A 19,267-nucleotide genomic window follows, 5' to 3' on the forward strand; every position below is an offset into this window, starting at 1 on the left:
GGCCGGGAATCAAAGTGATGGCCATTTTCCTGGCGCAGAGCGTGGAACCATCTCAGAACCATCGCGCCATCCTGTTACTGTGAGCGACAGCTTGTCGGCAAACGGCATCAATGTCGGCCATATCACGCCATTTGTTGGCTGCAATGAACGCGACGCACTTTGCCGTGGCGCTGCGAAGTGACATTTGGCTCCTGCAGCACAGCGGGGTTTAGGACGCGAGAGCTTCTCAACGGCCCAACGAGTGTGAGCCTCGAATTCGTAGGGAAGGAATGGTTGCTTCTGGATTGGGCACCACGGTGGCTAGAAGATGTTAACTACCTCGCCTGGTATGCAGGAGCTCGTGGGTTCGATCCCGACCCGGTCGTGTTGGCAGCGTCCTGCGCGCACACCTCGCACAGGCACACGACCGCTCTTCACGATCCGCTTGTGCGAGCGGAGAAACGGGGGGCGTCAGTGTAGGGTTAGCGATGTGTAGTAGTGATTGTTTTTTGCACTAGCTTTATTTGTTGGTAATAGAGGTGGTGGTGGGGGGGTGTTGATAAACATTTACATATGACCTTGGTGGTTTACACTCCAAATGTGTTCTAAATGTGTTTAATGTCAATTGTAAGAATTTTTACACTATGTATGTCAACCAACTGCTCGATGGTTTGCCGGCCATAGCGGGGGTGGGGGGGGAGGGGATTGATTGAGCATATTTCACCACGCCGGTTCGTGTGGGTTCGTGTGGGTTCGTGAAGACAGGAAGGGGAAGGGGGGGGTGAGAGGTGGATCAGGACCATTTAAAAAATTAACCCGTAAAAACTAAGTTTTTCACTATAAATCCTTTATATGCGTGGCGGCTAGAGTCCTCTCGTCCTCTGGCTTGAGATGGCTGCCACCTATGGGTCAGATGATTGCCTGCCACCATTAAGCAATTGGTAATTAAATATAATTAATTTTTTAATAAAAGTGTAAAATTTTGGAAAAAAAATTCACGAAAATAAATTGTCACGCACAACGAGTCTGTGTGCAAAATGTCAGCTCGATTGGATCACGGGAAGTGGGTTAAAAAACGACCGAAAAATTTGCACGGTCGTAAGCGCGCAAGCAAGCAAGCAAGTGAACTTAATATAAAGGATTTAAAAAATCAACTTGTCACTGATGTGAATCTTGGCCAGAATTTGAACTCGGCTCTCTGGGTCCACCACCGCCGTCCCCCCAACCAACCTCAAAAACACAGGAATGTAAGTAGAACACTACATTTCTGTTACAGCTTAACTGCATTACGTTTGCTTTTGTGGGCATCTGATGGTACCGTATTTCACATAATCGGGGAGGCCGAAATCGTGTTTGAACAATGTCGTTCTAATTGCGACGTGCATTAAAAAATAATAATACTGTTATTGTGCATTCTGGGTGAGTTTGGAAAACAGTCTTTTCTTGTGGTATTTTGGATTTTACTGTTGTTGCCTGCTGACCAGCTCAGGGCGTGTGGGTGAAGAGCTGTCGAGGAGTGTGGTTGGGGTCGAGGGACATTGGAGGCGCAGGGCGCATGGGACGATGGGGCTCAGGGTGAGGACGCACGGCTCGTGGCGAGCGAGGTGACGCCTCGCACCACGGCTTGTCGACTCACGACATCTAACGCCTCGACATTGCAACTGCGATTGCTGCCGGGGCAATCGCCGTTCCGCCACATCGCATTGTTGGCCCGGACCACCGCCGGTGTTGCGGTATTGTCGAGGAAGCTTTCTTCACTCATTTTAGTCGATACGACGTCGTCAGTTGTGCGAGGTGCCGCCACTCCATGAGACACTTTGGGGGTTTGACAGCAGGCCGATGATGATGGTGATGATGATGGTTATGATGGTGATGATGATGGTGGTGATGGTGATGATGGTGATGATGATGGTGATGATGATGATGATCGTAATGATGATGATGATGGTGATCATGATGATGGTGATCATGATGATGGTGATGATGATGGTGATGATGATGATGGTGATGATGGTGATGATGATGGTGGTGATGATGGTGATGATGATGATGTTGGTGATGATGATGTTGGTGATGATGATGGTGATGATGATGATGTTGGTGATGATAATGTTGGTGATGATGGTGATGATGATGGCGATGATAGTGGTGATGATAGTGGTGATGATGATGATGGTAGTGATGATGATGGTGGTGATGATGGTGATGATGATGGCGATGATGATGGTGATGATGATAGTGGTGATGATGATGGTGGTGATGATGATGGTGGTGATGATGGTGATGATGATGGCGATGGTGATGATGATGGTGATGATGGTGATGGCGATGATGATGGTGATGATGGGGCAGTGTTGTCACTGTGTTTTGTGTCGGGGGGGGGGGTGCGCACGAAAGGTCACCAGGGGCCGCCAGCGGATCTTGGAATGAAGAACGCTGCGTACAGGGTTGTCCAGATGTATTGTGACCCCCCCCCCAATTAATTGACCTCTAAATTTTCGGCCAATTACAGTCCTTCATAACAGATCCAAGGGTCATATTCCGAAACGTCGCCTGTGTATATCCTTTGAAATTATGGCTGTGTATCCACTGTCAACGCAGCATCGCCAAACACTTAGTTTCATTGACAATTGTCCTGCTATAATGAAACGAATAACGTTTACAATTCTACACTTGCATTATGGCAGCAATATGTTCAGGGGCTAAATGCCATTAGCCGGGGGGTGTGGGCTATTCATGCCTGTAATTCAGCCCTGTGGAGGCAGCGTGAATTGGTGAAACTCATTTCCTGTGTGCGTCGAGGTGCCATAACCCTGGCTTGCCACGAGGAGGCAGTACAGCAAGTTGATTAATCGCGATCTGTATTCATCTTGTGAAAGGGTCAACGCAGAAGGTCGCCTGGTTTTGATCGGGGTCCACCCTAAACTTCATTCGCACAAACCATGGCAGACGCGGATACCTGATGCACAAATAGAAAATTAAAAACTCTCTAGTAGTGTGCGAATTTGGGGCCGTCCATAAATGACGTCACGCACCGGGGGGGGGGGGGGTCAGACATTTGTGACGATGTGTGACGATGGGGGGGGGGGGAGAAATGTGACGTGTACATGAAAATTCGCAACTTAAAATAAATATAAACATCACGTTCTACTTAATTAAATAGACTTTTTAATAATAATAAAAATTCCTACAACATCAGAGTGCAGCGCCACATTAAATACGCACTACAATGACAATAGTTTAAAGCGATTTGAAGCATGTTTTATTTTTAAAATGGAAATATGGTTTTGGGGGGGGGGGGGTTCTGACTTCTGTGACGCCGTGTGACGAGGGGGGGGGGTCAAAAATCGTCTGGTGGTACATGTTGTTTATGTCGTTTATTGTGAAGATTCGGTCACAGTTCCTATGATCACTGTTACATCGCTTCTATGGCTTTATTTGAGTGATTTCGAAAAGTGTTTTGGTTTGGCCATGTTTGTTTGTTGTACTACGGAGTTAGACTGATGGCCTTAATCTAAGTTGTCTTGTGGTTTTTGTTGTTGTTGTTTGACTTGCATCCCAGTGGAATTTTTGCACACAGCGTTGGTGTACGGTGTTTTTTAAATCCTTTATATTAAGTTCACTTGCTTGCTTGCTTGCGCGCTTACGACCGTGCAAATCTTTCGGTCGTTTTTTAACCCACTTCCCGTGATCCAATCGAGCTGACATTTTGCACACAGACTTGTTGTGCGTGACAATTTATTTTCGTGAAAAACATTTCCGAAATTTTCCACTTTTTAGGAATTTTTTTTCTTCATATTTCATTTAAAATACCAATGTGATAAAAATGAAACTCTTACTCAAGAAAAACAGAAATGAATAATAAAATATAACCGATGTCACGCATATAAAGGATTTATAGTGAAAAATTTAGTTTTTACGGGTTAATTTTTTCTGCAATATTTTGCTGTCTTTTCCTGGATTTTCTGTTTGCACATAGTCACATGGTCACTTTAAGATGTTTTCTTGTTCATGTTTTTGTTTCATGTTTTTGTTTTTTGTTTGTTGCGGTTGCACCCGATTCAAGAGCCGAATGGCTCACAGGGCTCTACCAAATAAATGAAACTGAAATCCTGATGACGACTCAACAATCCACGTGGACGTGGTGGGGGGAGGTGACCCAGCTGGCACTTTACGGCCCGACACGCAACGACATATAAACCTCTTTACGACACAAACGATCCCCACTTCACGACCCCCACCGTGCTTTACGGTAAGCGCCGGCCAAACTCGCCGCTGGCCCGTGTCGCGATGTCGGGCGGTCGCCTGCAAATCAATTTCGTGCGACTTCTCGCAAGGTGCGAGTCGCTGGTCGCGGACAACAGAGGTCACGACTGGCGCCTCGACAAGGTAAAAGGCGTAGGCCCTATGACTCTCCCTTTAAAAAATATATGTCTAAAAATAAAAAGCCGCCGCGTCCACAGATAGGCCCGAGGCGAGGCACGGGGCTTGCCTAGAATTTGGCCGGGAATAGGCGCGGGTCGCCCGGCGGGAGTGGAGCACCAGAGGTGCCCCCCCCCCCTTCCCCTCCTAGTTGGTTGTGGAGTTCCATGTCAGGACTTGATCGCGATGTTGCCAAGACGGGCAACTTTCTACTTGTCTTGTATTTGTCTGCGATGTCTCACTGATGTGTCCGAGTGTGTCTGTGTTTTTTTAAAATCCTTTATATTAAGTTCACTTGCTTGCGCGCTTGCTTACGACCGTGCAAAATTTTTTTAAAATATTTCATTACTAATTGTTTAATACTGGCAGACAATCATCTGACCCATAGGTGGCCGCCATCTCAAGCCAGAGGACGAGAGGACTCTAGCCGCCACGCATATAAAGGATTTAGAGTGAAAAACTTTGTTTTTACGGGTTATACTTATTTAAGTTATTTATATTAAGTTCACTTGCTTGCGTGCTTGCTTGCTTACGACCGTGCAAATCTTTCGGTCGTTTTTTAACCCACTTCCCGTGATCCAGTCGAGCTGACATTTTCCACACAGACTCGTTGTGCCAGACAATTAATGTTCGTGAAAAAAAATTTCCCAAAATGTTACACTTTTTAGGCAAAAAATTTTTATTTTACATATATTCAAATAGAACGCATTCATGGCTTTGGTTGAACGTCAGAGTGTAAGAGCCCAGAGCGTAACCCCTCCACAGGCCGTGGCGGAGTAGCGCAGTTGGTAGCGCCCTCGCTTCCCATGCCAAAGGTCGCGGGATCAATCCCCGCGTCCTCCACAGGCGAATATATTTTTAAATCCTTTATATTAAGTTCGCTGCCACGCATATAAAGGATTTATAGTGAAAAACTTTGTTTTTACGGGTTATACCTATTTAAATCCTTTATATTAAGTTCGCTTGCTTGCTTACGACCGTGCAAATCTTTAGATCGTTTTTTAACCCAGTTCCCGTGATCCAATCGAGCTGACATTTTCCACACAGACTCGTTGTGCGTGACAATTAATGTTCGTCAAAAATTTTTTCCAAAATTTTACACTTTTTAGGACAAATATTCTATTTACTTACCAATTGCTTAATGGTGCAATGCAATCATCTGACCCATAGGTGGTAGCCATCTCAAGCCAGAGGACGAGAGGACTCTAGCCGCTACGCATATAAAGGATTTATAGTGAAAAACTTTGTTTTTACGGGTTATACTTGTTAAATATTTGTATCGACGTGTTCTGCTCTGTACTTCTTAATAATACGTTCAGCTTGTAACGCGCACGGTATTTGTTCACACTCGAGGAGAGAGAGAGCACGACTCTGAGACGAAATGCCACATGGCAGCGAGGCTTTCAATATGCGCCTCTGCGGCCGTCTGGAATGTTCCTCCCGATATTAGGAAGCCTCGGGCGCTATGCACTTTTAAGTCATCATCTTGATTGACAACTCATGCCTTTCAGAACTGCTTTTTGCGTTTAGTTTGTTGTCCTTCCACGCACACCTCCGATTAGCACGGTTGGCTAATGTACGGTGCGAAATAAGTTCAACGAATATATGGGGCCGTCCATAAATGACGTCACGCACCTGGGGGGGGGGGGGGGTCAGACATTTGTGACGATGTGTGACGAGGGGGTGGGTTTGAGAAATGTGACGTCGCATCAAAATGCACAACTTTAACTAAATATAGACAACACGTTCTACTTAATTAAATAGACTTTTTAATAAATGTTTTCTCCTACAACATCAGAGTGCAGCGCCACATTTAATACACACTACAATGACAATAGTTTAAAGCGATTTGAAGCAAGTTTTATTTTTTAGGGGGGGTGGGCAGAGCTTTGTGACATCATATTTGAGGGGGGTTCTGACTTTTTGTGTGACGCCGTTTGACGAGGGGGGAGGGGTAAAAAATCGGCAAAAATCGCGTGACGTCATTTATGGACGGACCCATAGGCGGTGAGCCGTCGCCAGCAATTGCACCAAGCTCTGCCGCCCTTTGTATGTGAAGGTGTGTTTGGCCACCGATGAGTATTCACACTTGTTGGACTAAACCGAAGCACCCGGAGAAAACCACGTGGTCAAGGAGATTGTGTGATTCACACACCCGCCACAACCCCTTATCAGTGCCCTACCTTAATATAGAATTAAGTCAGACCTTTAAATTTCGATTTAAAGCTTTCGTGACTGCAGGGATTCATCTTCTTGGTTCTTTCGGTAAAGTCACGTAGAAGGGAAATAATAAAATAGTAAAGATAAAACATTATAAAATAATGAGAAATAAAAATAAAACATAATAAAATAATGAGAATTATTTTTTCATGTTTTATTTTTATTATTGTATTATTTCCCTTCTACGTGACTTTACCGAAAGAACCAAGAAGAAGTCAGAGCTTATTGGTCACCCCGTGCCCTCGTACATCTCAACGTTCATCCTACAAAGTCCCATCACAAGGGAGACACACAAACCGATAGACATAAACAAAATAAGTATAACCAGTAAAAACAAAGTTTTTCACTATAAATCCTTTATATGCGTGGCGGCTAGAGTCCTCTCGTCCTCTGACTTGAGATGGCTGCCACCTATGGGTCAGATGATTGCATTGCACCATTAAGCAATTGGTAATTAAATATAATATTTTTGTCCTAAAAAGTGTAACATTTTGGAAAAATGTTTTCACGAACATTAATTGTCTCGCACAACGAGTCTGTGTGCAAAATGTCAGCTCGATTGGATCACGGGAAGTGGGTTAAAAAACGACCGAAAGATTTGCACGGTACTAAGCAAGCAAGCAAACTTAATTTAAAGGATTTAAAAAATGTATGGTATTGAAACGGCCGTACGCCGTATGGACCTGAGAACTAAATTTCCCTGTACAAGAGTACGGGTAAACTTTATGGGTTAACAGGTATGGATTCACCAACCACTCGATGTAGCTATGTCCAGACAGCTCTATCCACATGTGTGTGTTGTTTAATCGTCTATTTTCGTGTTGTCTCTATGTATCTATGAATCTCTCCGTAATTTTTGTTTTGTCACTATCCGTATTCCTGTCTCTCTGTCTCGGTGTTTTAGTTACGTCTAACGTGTGCTCTCTCTTGGCTGATGTTTCGTTTCGCGCTGCCCATGCCGTGAGTGTCAGCGTGTCTGCGGGATCTCTCTTAGCTCACTCCTTCCTCGCGACACGCATGTTATAATTGGACCTAAAGTATGAATTTGTACAGTGAAATACTTTTTCAATTCCCTTCGAACGTTGATGCGTATATGAAGAAAAGCGATTTGGTGATACGCTGCGAGTTGAAACTGCTGGGGTCCTCATGAGGCTGCAGAGGAACTTGTAATGCCACAGTAATTCGTAATAACTCATTACGCTGTGTTTGAACGTGTGGAAAATATGTTTAAGTACTTAATGTTGTATTTATTTTAGTTCATACGTTATGTTTTTTTATGTCCTAGTACATTGGAGCGTTACAAGATCAACTAGCCGAATTGAAAAGGCAAGCGAGGTAAGGTTTTAAGATAATTTTATTTATTCAAATGACTACATTTAGAGCTTACATTTAAAGCTTTCAACAAAAAAAATTGTTTTTAGTTTAAAGCTTGTTTATTGTAAACGTGATCTAAGAAGACTTACTACTGTCTGATTAACTTTTATTGTTTTTATCAGCAGTGAACACATTATGTATTACTATCAGTAGGACATTTGCGAGGTCAAAGACTATGCCTAAATTCTTGTTTAACAGCCAACTCACAGCCACAACTTGCTTTGCATTCTTTTTTTGTTACTGTATAGGTTTAAAAAAATATTTAAATGATGTGACAGCGCTTTGGATTGCAGATTTGTTCCAGAAGGGCACCACATGTTATCCAAAAATGAATTGACTTCACTTTTTTTTTTATAGCAAACCATCTCCAGAATTGCTGAAGGAATACACCACCAAAGTGGAGTTCCTAAAAGGACTTTTGCTGGCAGAAAAGCTGGTAGGTAAAAGTGAATTGCCGTGTATCTACATTTTTAAATGTACACTTTAAGGCAGTATAGAGTACTACAAAGAAGAGTCATTTCCTGATATGCCACCCATTGTATACGTATTGACACATTTTTCACAGTTCTCACATTAACATCATGCTAATCTCTCACATTAACATCATGCTAATTTCTCACATTAACATCATGCTAATCTCTCGCATTAACATCATGCTAATCTCTCACATTAACATGCTAATGTCTCACATTAACATCATGCTAATCTCTCACATTAACATCATGCTAATATCTCACATTAACATCATGCTAATCTCTCACATTAACATCATGCTAATCTCTCACATTAACATCATGCTAATCTCTCACATTAACATCATGCTAATCTCTCACATTAACATCATGCTAATCTCTCGCATTAACATCATGATAATATCTCTTAGCTAGATCTCACATTAACATCATGCTAATCTTTCACATTAACATCATGCTAATCTCTCACATTAACATCATGGTAATCTCTCACATTAACATCATGCTAATCTCTCACATTAACATCATGCTAATCTCTCACATTAACATCATGCTAATCTCTCACATGAACATCATGCTAATCTCTCACATTAACATCATGCTAATCTCTCACATTAACATCATGCTAATCTCTCACATTAACATCATGCTAATCTCTCACATTAACATAATGCTAATCTCTCACATTAACATCATGCTAATCTCTCACATTAACATAATGCTAATCTCTCACATTAACATCATGCTAATCTCTCACATTAACATAATGCTAATCTCTCACATTAACATCATGCTAATCTCTCACATTAACATAATGCTAATCTCTCACATTAACATAATGTTAATCTCTCACATTAACATAATGCTAATCTCTCACATTAACATAGTCACTTCCGTGCCCTCGTCCAGGAGGCCGCTCTCCTCCTATCTTACAGTTACATGCTAATCTCTCACATTAACATCACTAGCCCCGGCCACCTCTTAATGACCCTTTGGCTACACCCATTTCAAACCTTTTAAAACAGTCTGCATCAGCAGCAGGCCACACTTTCACCACCTGATGACGGACACTTGTGTTGCGCCCGAAACGTCGTGATTTATTTTATTTTATACCTACGTGACTTTACCGAATGAACCAAAGAGTATTGACAAATCTGTTTAGTTTTGAGTATAAAGGAAAGTTAAATGTTTTTGCACAATTATATTCCAGTTGTATTTTTAAGCTTCAAATCATGAGACAAGACACATTTCCAGTCAGAACCCGACTGCCAGCATCGCATCACCCTCTGTCATAGAATGGCTTATGAGGTCACTGCAACAGGCTTATTTATCCACACCATGGGAGGAACTTTAAACATCCTGCAAAGGTTGATCGTACGTCAATCAAATTTATTTCAGAGCTGGAGTTTAGCCAAATTTAAGTGACTAAACAAACGTGTTCTGTCTTCTTGGTTCTTTCGGTAAAGTCACGTAGAAGGGAAATAATAAAATAATAAAAATAAAACATAATAAAATACAATTCTCCCGACGTTTTGGCGCAGTGATTACCAGACCGAGATCAACTCGTTCCGCTTGAGAGCTCAGTTTGACTACAGATGGCTGATTATCCAGATTTGAACACGGCATCTAACAGCTGCTGTCTCAATCCTCTTGACTCCGAAGCCACCCACCCACCCTACCTACCATCTTCCAGTGTGTATGCTTGTGACTATGTAAAAGCTTTCTGAGCAACATGGCCCTAACTTTTTTTAAATTATCTTTTATTATTTGTTTTTTTTTCCCTACGTGACTTTACCGAAAAAACCTAAGAGTATGAATCCTTGCAGTCACGAAAGCTTCAAATCTAGAATTAACTTTTGTGGCTTTGTATTCCTTTTCGCAGCCAACAGCATCTGAGAAGGCTTTGGCAGCACAGTTGCTGGCTCCAGGACGTACGCCCACCACACCCAGTGAGGTTACACCGACTAGCAAGACTGCGCATCTGCAGGCCAGCGCTCGCTATCATGGGGAGATGCGTGACGAACTGCTGGGATCCACCGTGAGTCTTTTTGTTGTTTGTAATCAACGTTTTTGGGTTTAGATCGCGTTATTTATAAGTGTGTCGTAACCCTCCACCACCCGACGCGGCCAATCAGTAAAAAAGTGTCACGTTGACAAAAGACAAATAGTTCACTGCTTTAGCCCACCGGTGTGTTGAAGCGTGAAACCACAACATTTACAATTTTTGAGTACGACGTTTCGCTGGTAATTGCATCCAGCATCATCGGGCAATTCGCCAGAATGGTGAGGCTCTGCTCTGGCTCCCGGTCTTATATAGAGCAGCAGCAGGGTGACGTCATCATAACTCATTAACTCATCAGGTGCAACGATTTGAGGCGGAGGGGGGGGTTATTGTAATTATATACTAGATTAGTAATCAGGTAGTTGTTACGATGCGAGTTGTAGATTAGTAATCAGTTGGAATGTGTTTTATTGTAATTATGCTATAATCGTCGTACTCAAAAATTGTAAATGTTGTGGTTTCACGCTTCAACACTCCGGTGGGCTAAAGCAGTGAACTATTTGTCTTTTGTCAACGTGACACTTTTTTACTGATTGGCCGTGTCGGGTGGTGGAGGGTTACAACACATTTATAAATAACGCGATCTAACCCCAAAAACGTTGATTATGAATAATATTGGTCGCGAAAGCCTACGTGTTTTTGTTGTTGTTTCTCAAGTTAGAAAACGTTCACTGCGGCACAGCGCTCGACAGTAGCTCACTGACGGAGTCATACGAACACGAGAACAGCTGTTCTCGCCCTATGGCACGCAGACCGTTGATGCTCATCAACCCGCAAGGCCATGGGAAGTGGATCTGCGGAAACCTTTCAGATGTTAAGATTTTCAGCAGTTTTTACTCGAGAAAAATGTTGTTGGCGAATTGTGGTCCACGAAATAATGTTTTGAGTGAGGATCGCCGGAGGTCCCGCGGGTCCAGAAAGGATTCTTAGTAAGCATGTTGCCTCCAGTGATGCCAAATCAGGATTTATTATGGAACATTTCTGACAAATATTGCGTGCGATGAGTTGTTAAAAAAACACATTGTTTAGATTTACTTTGCAGGATTTTTTATAGGTTATACACGGTTGTGCAGTTGTAGCTCGCCAACGCGTTTCCCGGTTGTTGCCGCGTGTTGTTCAGCGTGATGTCCGACGTTTTGCTCCACGTCCTGGAAGTTTTTTTTGGTTTTAAACCATTTAATTCCTTGAAAACGCACCCAACGTCAGACATCGTGCAACTAAACGCAACGCAGTACAAGCGAAACATCCCGTGAACGCGTCAAAGAACTGCTTGTCGTAGGTTTGACCTTCCTGGGATTCTCAAGAAGTGTGAATTATGAGCTGAACTTGTGAAATGAACATTTCGCAAGGTTGTCTTGCAACACATTTTAATGGCAACTCAATTTACATCGTTTCATCGGTGACCTACTCTACGTGCATTACGCGGTACAAAATTAGTGTTTTGACCATTTTGCAGCATTTGTTGGCTGAACTTGTCACATAAATTAGATCATTCAGAGAGACAGAATAACAACAATATTCATCAATTAAGTTTTTAGAAGAAGAATAACAATTAATCCTGTGGTCTACTAAAGTGATTCTTTTTTTCCCAATTCTTTTTCTTTTAGACCAACGAGTTTGGAAATGGTAAGTGGAAATGTGTAAATAACTACGCACATTTTATTCATAACAATCGCAAACATAATGACGTTTATTTTTGTTCATACTTAAAACCCTTCACAGTTTTTAATTGATGTTTGTTTTCGTTTAGGAGTAAGGAAACGAACGTGAGTATACATTTTGTTCCCTCCAAACATTCCTCCTTAAAAATGTAACCGTCAAAGTTTTTTTTCTCTCTCTCTTTAATTAGATATAAATGCGCCAGGCTATTATAGCTACACGTCGATCTTCGCAGTGCAGATTTGGACTTGGTTAATTGTGATTGTATTGTACCTACTAAAAATGAACGCATTAAATTTTCTCACCTCTTGTACATGCACAGTTGGAGCTAAATGCCAGGGACTAAACAATGCAATATTGTGCGATGCAGTGCAGGAAGTGTGACGGATAATCAGCCGGCAGATATCGACGCGGTTTTGCAGCATCACAACAACATGCAAGAGAAGCTCGCAGATGAGATGCTGCTTCTTGCACGCAACCTCAAGAACACGTCACTTATTGCCCACAACATCATCCAGCAAGACAACAAGGTAGAGTGCATGGAAATACGTGTGTGCTCTGGGAGATATAAACATTACGCGTTGTTGAAATGACGATAAGTATATCGCTAGCTCCGTAAAAAAATTCGTCAAAAATCACGTGACTTTATCGTGAAGCATTCTGGGTAAATGTTTTTTAAAATAATTTTTTTGTCAGTTTAACACGTAGGCTTTCGCGACCAATAATATTCTATTTAAGACCGGGAGCAAGAGCAGAGCCTCTCACCATTCTGGCGAATTGCCCGATGATGCTGGATGCAATTACCAGCGAAATGTCGTGCTACTCAAAAATTGTAAATGTGATGGTTTCACTCTTCAACACACCCGTGGGCTAAAGCTAGTGAACTACTTGTCTTTTGTCAACGTGACGCATTTTTGCTGATTGGCCGTGTCGGGTGGTGGAGGGCTACGACACATTTATAAATAACGCGATCTAACCAAAAAACGTTTATCATGAAACATTTTTTGTCTTTGCAAGCATCAACGTGACGAGTAGTTATTTAACAATTCGCCTCCGCTGTGGGCGCACTGCCGGGTGGTGATGGCTATGCACGTGACTTGTAATCCAGCACCGTGTGGAGGCAGCAAGCGAGGATCGGTGGATCACACAAACGTGAAACTCCCGTGCCGTACCCTGGCTCGCCAGGAGAAGGCGGTGCAGCGGCAATGTGGTGCCACCCGTTGCATCGGAATGAGACGGCGTTACCCGCTCGCCTGTGTGGGTTTTCTCCAGGCGCTCCAGTTTCCTCGCACCGGCTCACCACCTGACTGTGGTTTCTTACGCCTCCTTGAGTCATTATCTCTCTTGGAGAGTGAAGTGAATACTCTCCGGCAGTGTTACAATTTTTATTATTATAATGATTGAAACCTCCATTTGGAACACGTTGATGGCAAGGCTCTGTAAGACTGTCCGAGATCGGTCATCTAAGTCTCCTCGCCATCACTCGGCAATTCCAACACTGGCTCTTATCTCTCAACCTCCCCCCCCCCCCCTTACGCCACGCCGCCCCCCTCTGCGTCGTCGCTTGCAGACAATGACGCAGTCGCTCAAGATGGCGGACGTCAACTACGAGAAGCTGAAGGTGGAGTCAGAGCGTCTGGAGCAGCACACGAAGCGTGCTGCCAACTGGTGGATATGGATCATGCTGGTGGTCGTCTGCTTCATCTTCATCACGATGATCCTCTTCATACGAATCTTCCCCAAGCCCAGATAACGCGGCCAAAAGAGCCTCGTGGAAGGCCGCTCGCCAGAGTACCACCGCAGCCTGCGCCCGAAACATTCTGTTGCAAGTCGGCCCAGCACAGGACCCGTTAGGTTACGCTTGCTACAACAGCAGTGAGCCATGAAAACATTGACTTGCCCCTCCCCCCCCAAGTTAAATAGGAATCTTAAATAATAGTTAATTGAACCTATATTGATTTTAAGCTTTCGTGACTGCAGGAATCCATACTCTTTGGTTCTTTCGGTAAAGTCACGTAGGCATAAAATAAATTGAACCTCTTTCTGTTTCAAAGTCAGTGATTTTCTACTCCAATACGCATCGAGGTATTGTGTATCTCTCGTCTACAGCTCTGAGCCAGTGGTGAAAATTCTGCTTTCCTAAGGGGGGGGCTAGTCCCGTGTTCTTCATTGCAAGGCCCGCAGGCCACTGGCGGCCCCTGGTGGCCTTTAGTGCGACCCCTGACGTGTGCCCCACCCTCCAGCAATACACAACACGTGGCACAACACGTGGCACAACACGTGACACAACACGTGACACAACACGTGACACAACACGTGGCACAACACGTGGCACAACACGTGGCACAACACGTGACGCAACACCCTTTGCAGACGGTGTGGTGGCCCTCACACTCATGCAGCCTTATTGGCGAAAGTGTGCCCCTGCCCCCCCCCTCTGAAAATTAGTGAAGAACACTGGGCTCGTCGTTCCATAGGGACTACCCACTGTTGACTTCCTCACAAAGTGGTACTAATTTTATTGACCCCAATGGGATGATGGGTCAAGTCTCTCCATCCCCCAACCAGGATTTGAAATCCAAATCCTTCCAGATTGCGAGCTGCTCTACTACAGAGCCATGTAGGGCTTGATGCTGAATATTGTTTGGGTTTTGTGATAATGCTTCGATTATTTAACATCACTTATTAAACTCAAGATGTATGCATCAAGTTGCGTGTGCAAAACCCAGTGGTTTTTGAGTCGTGCTCATGTACAGTAAATGTTTAATATTCGCGGGGTGGGGGGAATACTTTGCTGGAGAACGGCGAAAATATTAAGTCTACGAAATAATAATAATACTTGAAATTAGGGTAAGGGGGCATGAATATATATTACGATTAAACCATGTGAACTATGTTTATATCATTTAATACATATATTGTGTTATATTGTGTTATTCAACCTGCCTATAATTATGATGCACACTAACATTTAAAAGTGCAGATATAAATAAGTGGATATTATACGATACGTAAGTCCAAAAAGTAGAAGAAAGCACTCGCGTCTACCGTAAGCGGTGCGGCAGACGAAGGCGGACGAGGGAGAGCGTCGCCATCGGCACCGTGGTGGTGAGATGTTAACTACCTCGCCTGGTGTACAGGAGGTCGTGGGTTCCACCACCATCATCACTGGCTAGGAGATGTTGACTACCTCGCCTGGTGTACAGGAGGTCGTGGGTTCCACCACCACCATCATCACAGTGGCTAGGAGATGTTGACTACCTCGCCTGGTGTACAGGAGGTCGTGGGTTCCACCACCATCATCACAGTGGCTAGGAGATGTTAACTACCTTGCCTGGTGTACAGGAGGTCGTGGGTTCCACCACCACCATCATCACAGTGGCTAGGAGATGTTAACTACCTCGCCTGGTGTACAAGAGGTCGTGGGTTCCACCACCATCATCACGGTGGCTAGGAGATGTTAACTACCTCGCCTGGTGTACAGGAGGTCGTGGGTTCGACCCCGACCCTTGACGCCTGCTGTATATTTGTAGTTTGCGTGTCTCTCTCCCCGTGGTGGTCATGTAGGGTTTTCCCCCTCTACATTTAGGATAAACATCACGCTTTTAGAGTGTTCGACTGCAGCTAAACATTTCCACGTGATGAGCCGCTTTGTTGACCTATCATTTTTGGCAAGGTCGCTTCTGGTGTACAGGAGGTCGTGGGTTCGACCACCACCACCATCATCACAGTGGCTAGGAGATGTTAACTACCTCGCCTGGTGTAAAAAAAAGTTTACAGTTTTAACTTTTGCCGTTTCACAATCTCCACCGCTCCCATGTGCCACAACTTGCTAGTAGCGTGCTATGACTGTGGATATTAAAAATACAACCCCATAAATGCCAAATAGCACTACAACATTTTCGCGAATGTTCAAAACCGCGATAAAATGCCCCCGCGAATATTAAGGATTTGCTGCTCAACGATGAGGAGTTGCATTTATTTCTTAAACATCGCAGCATCTCAAAGCGGCTCGTGTTGATATAGGAAATGCAAAACGCATCGGAGCAAAACGCGCAGAGGTATCGGGAAAGAAGAAGACGGATTATGATGCAAATAATATAACAACTTGCATAGACTCGCTGTGCCCAAAATTGTCCATGAAATACGTTGCCTTCAAACTTTCGGGAAGACGATATCACCGCTTACGCTGTGCGTGTGTCTACCCGAACATTTAAAGTTGCATTTAGAAAAATTTGATGTTGAATGTAAAATGCAGATTAAGAAAATCCTTGGTCCCAAATGTCATGGTTCAAGCAGTTAATTATTGTTCTACTTGTGACATTTTTTTCATCATACTCGTAACAATCGCTTGACAATATTGCAGATGTAGATATAATTGAACTCGTTATTGGCGGCGACGAAAACATCGCCTACGTTTTGCGCCGCGTCAGTGTGGATGTGCTCTCTTAAAAACGTGTCACTTTAAAATTGCCTGCGAAGCGTAATCGTGTTGTTTAGATCTTCTAAAAGCGTTCTGTTTCATGAATCGCCGTAAAAGCTGAACAGCTTTTAAAGATCCATAATAGAGGTTTTTTGGTTTAGATCATGTAAATATATAAATGTGTCATTAAGCCCGCCACCACCCGACACAGCAAACTAGTAAGGTTTGTCACGTAAACGGAACGTGGACAATTCGTCACTAGTACAGCACACCGGTGTGTTGGAGAGCCAAGCCACAACATTTACAATCTGAGTACGACGTTTCGCCAGTAATTACAACTAGCTTCATCAGGCGACAGCCAGATTTTACTAAATGGCTGTGTTAGGTGGTGGTGGGTTAAACGACACATTTACACGATCTAACCCAAAAAAATGTATTGTGGATATTGGTCGCGAATGCCTGCGTGTTGAAGCTTTTAAAGATGTCCACAAATAGCAGTGCATTTTTGAGACAGGAGGTTGAGCTCTTGCATCGCTTAATTTTTGACATCGGGTCAAACTGTGCACGTGTGTAAAACAGGAGAGAATGTGTTGATTGTGGGACAGCAGCATCGTGCAATAATGTTAGTTTCTTGTTGTTGCGATGTACATACAAAGTGTTGGTTTGAAATTCACACTTGCAACCAAACCCTGCAAGGAAAATGTACATTTTGGTGAGTGCAAATTTCGGTAAATTTCAAATGAAAATTGTTGGTGATGGTAATCGTATCACTTCTGAAGTATTGCTCCAAAACAGTAGACAATCCCAATGTCTCGAGCCAGTTATGAATATCTGTAATACCCATCTCATTTCAAGACACCCTTTAAAGTTACTTTCCAGCCCTGTATCGATCCACTTCTGGATGAAGACCTCCCCCCCCCCCCACACTGTTGACCATGGGCATGTTGTTTGACGATACGTCACCATGCTGGTATTTCGTGCGGGTTGATGAAGGTGTCAATGGATCAATATTTATTTTACGTGCTAATATCGGACCTAGGTAAAGTCGGCATCGGTGCACATTACAGGAGAACGGTACCCGGGGCATCCAGCAACAAGAGTGAGAATAAACTCCTTTAAAAAAAATTACAACCACGGTTTTTTTTCTTCTTGGTTCTTTCGGTAAAGTCACGTAGAAGGGAAATAATAAAATAATAAAAATAAACCAATAAAATAATTCTCACGACGTTTCGGCCACAATGCAAGCAGCCGTCCTCAGGTGAAGAACAGGTCTGTCGGGAAGACAGCGTCTGAAGGCGTCTTCAGACGCTGCTTGTGTTGTGGCCGAAACGTCGTGAGAATGATTTTATTATATGTTTTATTTTTATTATTTTATTACTTCCCTTCTACGTGACTTTACCGAAAGAACCAAGAAGATGAATCCCTGCAGTCACGAAAGCTTTAAATCGAAATTTAACCACGGTTTTATCCACAACTTCGTTTAACTCACGCTCGAGAAGTACGTCAATGATACGGCGCCTGCTCCCACGTCAACGCTTTTACTTGAATTCATTGATTACTTCCGGAAGTCGTTGACACGGAGCAGGCGCGCCTGAGACACGTGGCGCCTGCTTCTTGGGCGAGGCGATTGGAGAGTTTAGGGGGCCCCGCTGCGTTTTTGACCTACACAAATATAAATAGGCGTCCATGCAAAATAGAAAATTGCTTTAAAGTAGCAAATTTATTGATGGATTGATGCCGATTTTGATACAGTCATGCATTGTCACCGGATCTGAGTTCGTGTGCAAAATGTGGAATTAATTGGACAACGGGAAGTGGTCGAAATTTTTATTACAAGATTCGACCACCACAAACGGAGGAATCAAGTTAAGTAAAACCGTTGGAAAAAAAACCCCGTCACAACCTCGGCAGCTAACGCCGACTGAGCATGTATGTATATGTATATGTTGAACTTTTTTCGCGCCGTATGTAGCCAACCGTGCTAATCGTTATCGATGTGTGGCTCCACAAAAAATCCGTTCTATAAAAAAAATCGTTTTCAATCTCGATTTTAAAGTGAAGCGCATCGCTCCAGTGGCTTCCGAATAAAGTGAATTGGCCATGACCGCGGTGCCCCCCAGGACCGGTTCAGATATCCGCTCGCCACTGTCGCGAGCCATGGCTGGTATAATCGAAGGCAGGTTGCAGGGATCGTAGTGTGTTGCATGAGCCCTGTCACCATGAGGTGCCACGTGTATTTTTTCTTGTTTTACAAATGAAATGTTGAAGAAATGTTGCGTCTTTCGGTTAACTGCCCTTCTAGGTTTAATAAAATACTTAACCTACCATTTGTGGTTTTCGGTGTACCAACGGGCAGCAGTGAAATTGACACAACCCAGTGACCGATTTAGGCCTAAAGATGACTCATCAGTCGAGTCCAGGTGTAGCGCTGTAATTGGGCTGCGTGGACTTACCTGCAGTAGCAGACAGGGCCCACCAGGAGCAGTAACTTGAACCGGCGTGAGGGTCGCGACATTCCCCAGCCGCAAAGCAGGGGGGGGGGGGGGCTGCGGGGTGTTCAAGGATCCCCCGAGACCCCCCCTGGAACTCTCTGGAAGGGAGGCGTGGCCAGGGCCGGACACACCTGGGGAGGTGTAAAGAAGCAGGACCTCTGGA

At 43.8% G+C, this 19,267-nt stretch overlaps 1 protein-coding gene and 1 long non-coding RNA gene across 2 annotated transcripts; both read left to right on the forward strand.

The window, feature by feature from the left end:
* The first annotated feature begins 4,225 nt into the window (after positions 1–4,225).
* Positions 4,226–14,745, forward strand: USE1 (unconventional SNARE in the ER 1). Its single transcript, XM_061572586.1, has 8 exons — positions 4,226–4,368; positions 7,907–7,956; positions 8,353–8,431; positions 10,351–10,506; positions 12,138–12,156; positions 12,281–12,296; positions 12,560–12,719; positions 13,760–14,745. Exons 1-8 carry the CDS (start codon positions 4,270–4,272, stop codon positions 13,940–13,942), a joined length of 762 nt encoding a protein of 253 aa, XP_061428570.1. The 5' UTR covers positions 4,226–4,269; the 3' UTR covers positions 13,943–14,745.
* A 31-nt stretch (positions 14,746–14,776) lies between these two features.
* Positions 14,777–18,937, forward strand: LOC133355228 (uncharacterized). The gene is made up of 2 exons (XR_009756674.1): positions 14,777–17,748; positions 18,025–18,937. It is a non-coding gene; the product is annotated as an uncharacterized LOC133355228 (long non-coding RNA).
* The last annotated feature ends 330 nt before the right edge of the window (positions 18,938–19,267 follow it).

This window comes from Lethenteron reissneri, chromosome 50 (genome assembly GCF_015708825.2).
Source record: "Lethenteron reissneri isolate LAM-NWPU_2019-01 chromosome 50, ASM1570882v1, whole genome shotgun sequence".
Taxonomy (NCBI): Eukaryota; Metazoa; Chordata; class Hyperoartia; order Petromyzontiformes; family Petromyzontidae; genus Lethenteron; species Lethenteron reissneri.